At 35.4% G+C, this 10,736-nt stretch overlaps 1 protein-coding gene across 1 annotated transcript; it reads right to left on the bottom strand.

Annotated features, from left to right (window-relative positions):
• LOC107925560 (transcription repressor OFP6) lies at positions 1 to 924 on the bottom strand. The gene has a single exon (XM_016856278.2). It carries the CDS (start codon positions 747 to 749, stop codon positions 135 to 137), a length of 615 nt encoding a protein of 204 aa, XP_016711767.1. The 5' UTR covers positions 750 to 924; the 3' UTR covers positions 1 to 134.
• Positions 925 to 10,736: the final 9,812 nt, after the last annotated feature.

The raw sequence follows: 10,736 nt of genomic DNA, 5'->3' as shown, positions 1-10,736 counted from the left end.
AAAAAAAAGTTTCCTCCAACTTGCTATTGCATTAAATTCGAAAATATATTTCTTTAAATATAACTTAAACAAGTGTTCATCAGCCAACTGTCAGAATGTACTATTATTTTATCAGCCCATTGGACCTTATTTCCCTAGAACTGTCGTGGCCTAAGCCCAAAACGCATCTCCGGCGAAGTACCGGTGCCGGAACCAGGCTTGACGGAGAATACCCCATTCCAGATCTCGGTGAAAGCTCTAACAATGATCCCATGATGGTAAGGCGAATTCAACTGCAGGAAACAATTGAGAAGCTCCTTTAAATCATCTTTAGAATATATCTCTTTCTCCAATATCATTTGTAACATTGACTGCCTGAAATCCAAATAAGGATCATCAGAATCTTTCTCCACCGCCAAGCTGTCACCTCCGACATGACCAAAACCTCGTACGGTCGCCATTGAACACTTGTTAGCACTGTCCGGACCGTCTGTGTCGATATCCATGTCCCAGTACATAGCAGTGTCTGTACCTGGAGAAAAAGAGGTACCAGTTTCATTTTCAGAGAAGGAACAATGGGTTGTTTTCTTGGTGGATGAACTTGAAGAAGAGTGATTGTTGCAAAGAGAATGAGATTTTGGTTTGATTTTAAGTTTCAGTTTGGGTTTTGGATTGAAAAAGCTTGTCAGCTTGGGTTTCCTGCAACTGCTGCTGCAGCCTAAGCTCACTGAAACTGTGTTCAGAACCAGCTTTTTCTTGTTGCTTGACATTATTTCAGAGAAAAAGAAATTTTAGGGTTTTTAGAGTTCAAAGAGACAATAAAAAAGAAGAAATTAAGAGAGAGGGCTAAAGTGGGTTGGCTGGATTAGGGGGGTGAAGTGATTGACTGAGCAATAAGCATGGAGAAAGTTGTCTATAAATCCTTCATGTGAGCAAGGAGAGTCCATGGATAATAGTGTGACTGTTTTGTTTTACTCTTGTTTATATCACAATTTGATCACAACCGTCCAATTTTGATTGAGTTTTTATGGTCTAATTTTCAATCCCATCCCCTTATTTTATGATAGTTGACAAGATTCCTTTAATTTGTCGGAAATTCATCCTCATACTTAATGAAAATTAAGAAGTAAGATAATTTATATATAAAGAATTAATTAAAAAATCAACAGTTGAATAATTTATATATAATAAATTAGTAAAAATTAGTACTTTAAGCTTACTTATTTTAACTAAAGAGAAATGATTATATATAACTGTAATTCTACGTCATCTTTAATTCAGGAGGAAAAATTTTATTTGTAAAAACAATTGAAATAGAGAAACTAATTTCTTGATTTTAATAAAATAAATATATGAAATTCAAAAATTAACCGAGGTTTTATTTATAAAAAATAGGTTTGGGATTTGCATGCATTAGGATTATTAAATGGTTCAACAACCCTTTAAACTCACTTATTTACGATTTTTTTTAAAGGATCAAATTTTAACAAATTGAATTGGAGAAATTAATTTCTCAATTTTAATAAAGTAGAGGGATACAATTCAAAATTTGATGGAGGTTTTATAGATAAAAAAAAGTAGGTTCGGGATTTGCATACATTAGGATCATTAAATGGTTTGTATTGGAAAATTAAAAGTTATTAATTCTATATTTATGGATTCACCCACCCCGCAACTTTAACTAAAATAGGGTATTGTGTCTTTGTAGAAAAGATAAATCCGAGACAAAAAGTTGATTAGTCAATTGAATAAAATAAGTTTCACCTAGATAGATTACTTAGTCATTATAGACGAAGATTAATTCATAGGGAGGGTTTATTAGTGAATTAACCTTTTTCTTTAATAAGGTTGAAGTACAATTATACTAGTCCAAATAAGAACAAGTAAAATTCAACTTACGTGTATTAAGATTCGTCATATACAATATCTCTCTCTAACTCATAAATAGGAGGATAATGTGTTTCAAGCTTTTAGCGCATTCGAATTGATCAACCTATATTAAAATTAAATTAAAACTCCATCAACACCTATATTAAAATTTAAGTTAAAATAAACATAAAAAAATCCCATGATTTTTACGTATTGTGAATTTATTGATTAGGAAGACTAATGGCATTGTAATATAAGATACATTTTTAATTACAGGAACTGACATGACAGCAAGAATGAGTTATGGGTATAGATAATTTGATATTAATAAAAAAAAGGACATGCATATTTAAATATGATCAAATTGTAGAAGAAAAATAACATTAAATATGAACTTGGACTTTAAAGTAAAATATATATTGATTCAAATATTCTTAGAGTAAAAAGAGAAAACTAAAGACTAGTTAGGAAGCTTAGAGCTTCTGACTTGTGTGATTTTGGGGAAGAACTTCATTGTTTTTATGTAACCAATGGGACGTGGAAATGTCTCCAAAGGTTTCACTTGTACGGCCATGGTACAATGTCCAATTGTCCATGTCAATATAGGTAAATAGATTTGACTGTTGCATAAATGTATGAAAATTTAATATATGTATATATAATATGATTAAATAATATAGATAATTGTATTAAAATTTATATGAAATAAATCATAAATATATATTTCACATTTATAAATATATATAATATTTTAATTATGATTTTTCATATTAAAATTATTGAGGTTCTTTTTCATCCCTTTGTTTGGGAGTAATGTTTCTATATTTATAAAATACGGTTTCTTGATTTGATGTATTAGGAGGCAACTAAGTACCAAGCAAAATGTCACTTTACCTCTTAGACTTTGACATGTATCTCAAGAGATATTCTGGCTAAAATCTCAAAAAGTGTAAGGTGATGTCTGTTAACATTAATGGAAGACAATTAATAATGGTTGTCATTAACATTAATGGGAGACAATCAATAATGACAACCACCAACTTTGGAAAAGTGGCAAGGGATAATTTTTTTTTGGTCCTTGAGATAATGGGCTATTTATTGTTTGGTCCTTGAACCTCAACTATAAATAGGCCTTCTCATTTCTCATTTCAATTCATCCCAACCAATCTTTCTCTCTTAGTTTTCTCTCTTCTCCCATTTGAGAATTCTTAAGGAATTCTATTTGTTTATAATACTTTGGAGATAGTAAAGTTATCATCTGGTGTTAGTGCCCGAGGACGTAGGTATAATTTACCGAACCTCGTTAAAACTCTTGTGTTCTTTCTTGTCCTATTTTTCTTTCAATATTTGAGGGTATAATAGTAGTATTTAATTGTGCTATTAAATTACTATAGAAGGGATATTCTGTCTAAGGAAAGACTTGGTATTTAAGAGATCCATGTGATCCACCTCTCTTTCCTGGGAATTGAACTTTGTGTGATTTTTTAGTACAATAATTTACACGCTTCCGACCCTATTGGAACAACAAGTGGTATCAAGAGCCGAAGGTTAATCGTAGTATGCTCTGTGGTTGCAGTTTAAACTGATCTTCCACATCAGAAAAGATTTCCTTAGGTATATTGAAAGATTATGGAGAAAACGGTCGGTGTAGGAGCTTCAACATCGTCCATGTGGACAAGATCGACAATTGCAAATGCAAGATTGGCCGTGGAGATCTTTGATGGCACGGGCCATTTTGGTATGTGGCAAAGTGAGGTTCTAGATGCCCTTTTTCAGCAGGGTCTAGACATTGCCATTGATGAAGAGAAACCAGATGATGTATAGGAGAAAGATTGGAAGGCGATCAATCGGTTGGCATGTGGCACAATTCGATCATGCCTTTCTCGAGAGCAGAGGTATGCTTTTTCAAAGGAGACTTCTGCAAATAAGTTGTGGGTGGCACTTGAAGAAAAAATTTTGAACAAAAACAGTCAAAATAAGCTCCACTTGAAGAAAAGACTGTTTCGCTTCACATACGTCCTAAGTACCACAATGAATGATCACATCACCAAATTTAATCAGTTAGTCACTGATTTGCTGAATATGGATGAGACATTCAAAGATTAAGATTTGGCTTTGATGCTGTTGGGGTCACTTCCTGAGGAGTTTGAGTTCCTAGAAACTACTCTACTTCATGGCAGGAGTGATATATCTCTGAGCGAAGTCTGTGCGGCCTTATACAGTTATGAACAGAGAAAGAAGGACAAACAGAAAAACTCAATCAGAGATACAGAAGCTTTAGTAGTCCGAGGTCATTCATACACTCGGAAGAAAACTCAAAAGGGGAGATCAAAGTCAAAGTCCAGACTCGGGAAAGATGAATGTGCTTTTTGTCATGAGAAAGGCCACTGGAAGAAAAATTGTCCAAAGCTGAAGAATAAGGGAAAAGCTGCTGTAGATGCTTGTGTTGCAAAGCATGATACCAGTGACTCTGAACTATCACTGGTTGCATCATCATCGTCGTTCCATTCAGATGAGTGGATATTGGATTCGGGTTGTACCTATCATATGTCCCCTAACCGGGAGTGGTTCTCTGATTTAGTAGAACTAAATGAAGGAGTTGTTTATATGGGCAATGACAATGCCTGTAAAACTATTGGGATAGGTTCAATCCAATTAAAGAATAAAGATGGATCAACCAGAGTTCTAACTGATGTTCGGTACGTGCCCAGTTTGAAGAAAAATCTCATCTCATTGGAAGCCTTGGAATCCAATGGTTCAGTTGTTACTATGAGAGATGGGGTTTTGAAAGTGACATCTGGCGCACTTGTGATATTGAAGGGCATCAGGAAAAATAACTTATATTACTACAAAGGTAGTACAGTTATTGGAGCAGTCGCTGCAGCTTCCGGCAACAAAGAATTGGACTCAATACAGTTGTGGCATATGAAGTTGGGACATGTCAGCGAAAAATCCTTGCAAATTCTGGCAAAGCAAGGATTGTTGAAAGGTGCAAAGGCTTGCAAATTAAAATTTTGCAAGCATTGTGTTCTGGGAAAGCAAAAGAGAGTGAAATTCGGCACTGCTATCCATAATACAAAAGGTATTTTGGAATATATTCACTCAGATGTGTGGGGGCCTTCCAAAACACCTTCGTTGGGAGGAAAACACTACTTTGTTACTTTTGTTGATGACTTTTCCAGAAGAGTTTGGGTGTATACCATGAAAACTAAAGATGAAGTGCTTGGAGTTTTTCTTAAATGGAAAACTATGATCGAAAACCAGACTGGCAAGAAAATTAAGCGGCTTAGGACGGACAATGGAGGGGAATATAAAAGTGATCCGTTCTTCGATGTGTGCCAAGAGTATGGTATTGTTCGACACTTCACAGTTAGGGATACACCACAACAGAATGGAGTGGCAGAGCGTATGAATCGAACATTGCTGGAGAAAGTTCGATGTATGTTGTCCAATGCTGGGTTGGGCTAACAATTTTGGGCTGAGGCTGTGACATACGCTGGTCATCTTGTTAATCGTTTGCCATCATCTGCATTAGAAAGAAAAACTCCTATAGAGGTATGGTCTGGAAAACCGGCTACAGATTATGATTCCTTACATGTGTTTGGAACCACTGCATATTACCATGTGAAGGAGTCAAAGTTAGATCCGAGGGCAAAGAAAGCTCTCTTTATGGGAATCACTTCTGGAGTGAAGGGATTTCGTCTTTGGTGTTTAAGCACAAAGAAAATGATCTGTAGCAGAGATGTTACCTTTGATGAATCTGCCACATTGAAAAAGGTAGCAGATAAAGATATGCAGACCAGCAATACTCCACAGCAGGTGGAGTGTACTCCAAAACAGGTGGAGTTTGAGCAGATGGGGATTTGCCCAGTTAATAAGTCTAATTCTCCAGCCACAGTGGAGGAATTAGAGGTTAAAGAGGTTCTGACCCAAGAACCACTAAGTACACCAGAACCAGTTGCAGTTGCAAGGCCACGGAGAGAAATTCGTAAACCTGCTCGATTTACTGATATGATGGCCTACGCCCTTCCCGTTATTGATGATATTCCTATCACTTATCAAGAAGCAATGCAAAGCTTAGAAAGTGATAAATGGAAAAGCGCCATGGATGAAGAAATGCAGTCTCTCCGGAAGAACAATACTTGGGAGTTGGCGCAATTACTGAAAGGTAAAAGGGCAATCGGATGCAAGTGGGTATTCGTAAAGAAAGATGGATCTCCTAGCAAGAAGGATATTCGCTATAAGGCAAGATTGGTAGCTAAAGGCTACGCTCAGAAGGAGGGAATTGACTACAATGATGTATTTTCCCCTGTTGTGAAGCATTCCTCCATTAGAATTTTGTTGGCCTTGGTAGCACAGTTGAATTTGGAGCTAGCTCAACTTGATGTTAAGACGGCTTTCTTGCATGGTGAGTTAGAAGAGGAGATCTATATGACTCAGCCCGAAGGATACATAGATGCTGGTGGTAGAAATTGGGTTTGTAAGCTGAACAAATCGCTATATGGATTGAAGCAATCCCCGAGGCAGTGGTACAAGCGATTTGATAGCTTTATGAGAAGGCAGAAGTACACAAGAAGCAAATATGACAATTGTGTATATTTGCAGAAGCTGCATGACGGATCTTCCATTTATCTACTCTTGTATGTTGATGATATGTTAATAGCTTCGAAGAGCCAAAATGAGATAGATAAGCTGAAGGCTCAGTTGAATCAAGAGTTCGAGATGAAAGATCTAGGTGAGGCCAAGAAGATTCTCGGCATAGAGATAAGTAGAGATAGACCGAGAGGCAAGCTCTGTTTAAATCAGAAGCAATATCTGAAAAAGGTATTACAATGTTTTGGTGTAAATGAAAACACAAAACATGTAAGTACCCCACTTGCTTCTCATTTGAAACTTAGTGCTCAATTATCTCCGAAGACTGAAGATGAAAGAGAATATATGGCGAAAGTCCCATATGCTAATGCAGTTGGGAGTTTGATGTATGCGATGGTGTGTACGAGGCCTGACATTTCACAAGCTGTTGGAGTTGTGAGCAGGTATATGCATGATCCTGGAAAAGGACATTGGCAAGCTGTGAAATAGATTCTACGGTATCTTCGAAAAACCGTAGATGTTGGTTTAATTTTTGAACAGGATGAAGCACTTGGTCAGTTTGTAGTTGGATATGTTGATTCCGACTTTGCTGGTGATTTAGATAAACGTCGTTCAACTACGGGGTATCTGTTTACTCTTGCGAAAGCCTCAGTGAGTTGGAAGTCTACCTTACAGTCTACAGTAGCTGTGTCTACTACAGAGGCAGAATATATGGCAGTTACAGAAGCTGTTAAGGAGGCTATTTGGCTTAATGGATTGTTGAAAGACTTAGGAGTTGTTCAAAGTCACATAAGTTTATATTGTGACAGTCAGAGCGCTATTCATTTAGCGAAAAATCAAGTCTATCATTCAAGAACCAAGCATATCGACGTAAGATATCACTTTGTGCGGGAAGTCTTTGAAAAAGGAAAAATTCTACTTCAGAAGATTCCGACAGCAGATAATCCCGCAGATATGATAACCAAGGTGGTAACAACAATCAAGTTTAATCATTGTTTGAACTTGATTAACATCCTGAGAATTTGAGCACCTTCAGGTGTATGGCGCTCGAGAGCGCATTTGTAGGCACTACAAAAGATAGCTTTATCGAATTTGGGGAGTTGAAGGAAGTGTGTGAAGATGTGATTATCCTAATCAAATCTTCAAGGTGGAGATTGTTAACATTAATGGAAGACAATTAATAATGGTTGCCATTAACATTAATGGGAGACAATCAATAATGACAACCACCAACTTTGGAAAAGTGGCAAGGGATAATTTTTTTTTGGTCCTTGAGATAATGGGCTATTTATTGTTTGGTCCTTGAACCTCAACTATAAATAGGCCTTCTCATTTCTCATTTCAATTCATCCCAACCAATCTTTCTCTCTTAGTTTTCTCTCTTCTCCCATTTGAGAATTCTTAAGGAATTCTGTTTGTTTATAATACTTTGGAGATAGTAAAGTTATCATCTGGTGTTAGTGCCCGAGGACGTAGTATAATTTACCGAACTTCGTTAAAACTCTTGTGTTCTTTCTTGTCCTATTTTTCTTTCAATATTTGAGGGTATAATAGTAGTATTTAATTGTGCTATTAAATTACTATAGAAGGGATATTCTGTCTAAGGAAAGACTTGGTATTTAAGAGATCCATGTGATCCACCTCTCTTTCCTGGGAATTGAACTTTGTGTGATTTTTTAGTACAATAATTTACACGCTTCCGACCCTATTGGAACAACAATGTCGCGAAGAGATAATTGACAAACTAAAAGATAATGAGTTCATTGAGCAAACTAGGCGTAAATTAATATGGGAACTTGGTGAGACCTGGAATATCTAACAAAAACTAATAAATGAGAACATGATATAAATAAAAATGGTTAAGATTTTAAATTGTTGATAGAGGCAATTTCTTTGAATTCTTCGCTTTTTCTTAATTAAAAGTACGCAATGCATGTGTGGAAGTAGATACGAGTTGATTATATTTTAAACATTCACGTGGATACATTATTGCAGAATCATAAATTCTCATTTCAAATCTTATTATTATCATAATTAATTAATTATTATGATGATGGGAGGATGACTTCAAGGTTTGCAAGGGTTAGGGTACAGGTCCAGATATCAAGATTTTCACCACAATAATTACAAAGCTAATTTATATATTCCAAACAAGTAATCTTTTGATTTAGCTGCCAAATTTTTTGTGTTTCTTTAGGTAAAAAATGGTAACATATATTTCCGATTTCGGTTTTCAGGCAGCAACTTTCTGCTTCTCTATGGACACATTTCCTTCTCCTTCATCTTGATTTTCATATTATACAAATTAATACGGTATAGTTAATAATTTTAAATTTCTTAAAATAATATTATTTTCATAAATATACTAAATTAATTAAAGTGGAATTGGAGTTGATAATCTGACTTCTTCTTAATTTTTTTTTCTTTTGTTACATAACCTTTAATGATAGAAATTATAATTTTTAGTTAATTTTTGTTTTTGTTTAATTTTAATTCAGCACGAATGGATCATATTTAATTTGTTATTAAAGTAAATAATCAATTACCTTAAATTGAGTAATTTGATTTAAGATTTAGCTTGGAACATGAATTTGGACTAGAATTTTACATTCTCTTACCTGATTCAATGTAAGAGAATATAAATTTTATAGCACAAACGTTGAATGTGCATAATAAGATATAGTATTCTTTTCTTTTCTTTTTTGAGATAAATCAGATTTAGCTTAAATATAAAAAAGAAACATGACAAATAACAAGTCTAGCAAAAAAAAAAAACTCAAACGTCTATGGCCCAGAACTTAAGCCCAAACCTACTCAGAAAAATCAACAATAAATAAATAAATAAAGTACAAAAAAAGATGTGCACCACCGTTCTGTTGCCCAATCAAAAACATTCTACAAACCCGTCCCAACAACAATTAATCATATCTCATTCCAGATGGTTCCATTCATCAGAGAAATCCTTTATCTTCCCCAAAACAAACAAAGTACAGCTTCTTCCCAAAACCTACTAAACATTTCCCCATTCTTTAGTCTACTTCCCCCACCCTCTCTGCAGCAAAATGGTGCACCGCAAATGAAGGAACACTCTCCACCAAGTAAAACTCTTCACCCTCTTTGAAAGTTTCTGTTTCAAAAAACATGGGCTAAACCATTATCCAATCTTGGAACATGCTTGAAAGTGATTGCCTGAAATAATATTCTAATATAAGTTCCTATTTCTGATTTATTCGGATATTGTGATTTACTCTTCTTTATAATGGATAATGCATCCCCTCAACTATTACCTCCGGCCATCCTTCTTCTAACCTCGTTTGCACTGCTGGGTGACAAGTGATGGCTTCGGCGATGAAAGCTAAAAGGACCCCCTTGTGGGTCTCTGATTTTGAAATCAACACTTCCCCCTCAACATTTCTCGCAACAATACCCGAGGCCAACCTAATTTTCTATCTGTCATAAGCTCCGTCAAAATTAATGTTGATAATCGTTCCCAAAGGTTTCTTCCACTCCACCACTTTTTTTGTTTTAATAAGTGCTCTCTTCTTGGATTCATTAACTTCAGAAATATAGTTGACAACAAAATGAGCTATAACTTTACCAATAACAATACTTCTTTCATGAACCCTAATATTTTTGTCTCAGTAGATAGCCCAAAGCACATAGCAGAGAAGGTGACATTGAGGAATTGAGCACTCACCAAAAACCTGGTTAAGCCACTGACCAAACCTCAAATCTGAATTATTGAGAATATGCTTAAGCTTAAATTTTGACCAGACTTCTACTGATACAGGACACCTACGAAACAGATGATCAATAGTTTATTCCTCCATTCTGCATCGAGGACAACAAAATATATTTACTAGATTCTTATGTTTCATAATTACAATAGTAGGTAGATAGTCCCATGAGAACCTCCAAATTGTAACTTTAATTTTCCCAATGAGGTTTAGGCCCCATAGCTTTTTGTAGAAATCACTAGAATCGGTTTGTAAAGCGTAAGCTTTAGGCCCCATAATATTTTTCTGTAATAATTTGTAAGTGTTGTGGGCAGAGAATTCCTCTGAGGCTTCCTCATCCCACACTAGCATATCCTCACGGGCCTCTCTTGCCAGTGGGATACAAAGGATTCTTTTGGTGTCCACCGGTGAGACAGTATTAAGAATCATCTCCTGTTTGCATGTTCTTAGATTTGCATCGATTAGATTTGACACCTTTAAATTTTGCAAATTATGAACATTACTAAATAATCTGTGATTATCACCTCCTGGTATCAATGCATCAGTAGTGATAGATAT

Source organism: Gossypium hirsutum, chromosome A01 (genome assembly GCF_007990345.1).
Source record: "Gossypium hirsutum isolate 1008001.06 chromosome A01, Gossypium_hirsutum_v2.1, whole genome shotgun sequence".
In the NCBI taxonomy this organism is placed as follows: Eukaryota; Viridiplantae; Streptophyta; class Magnoliopsida; order Malvales; family Malvaceae; genus Gossypium; species Gossypium hirsutum.
Note: the sequence above shows the minus strand (reverse complement) of the source record. Positions and strands in the feature narration are given on the sequence as shown.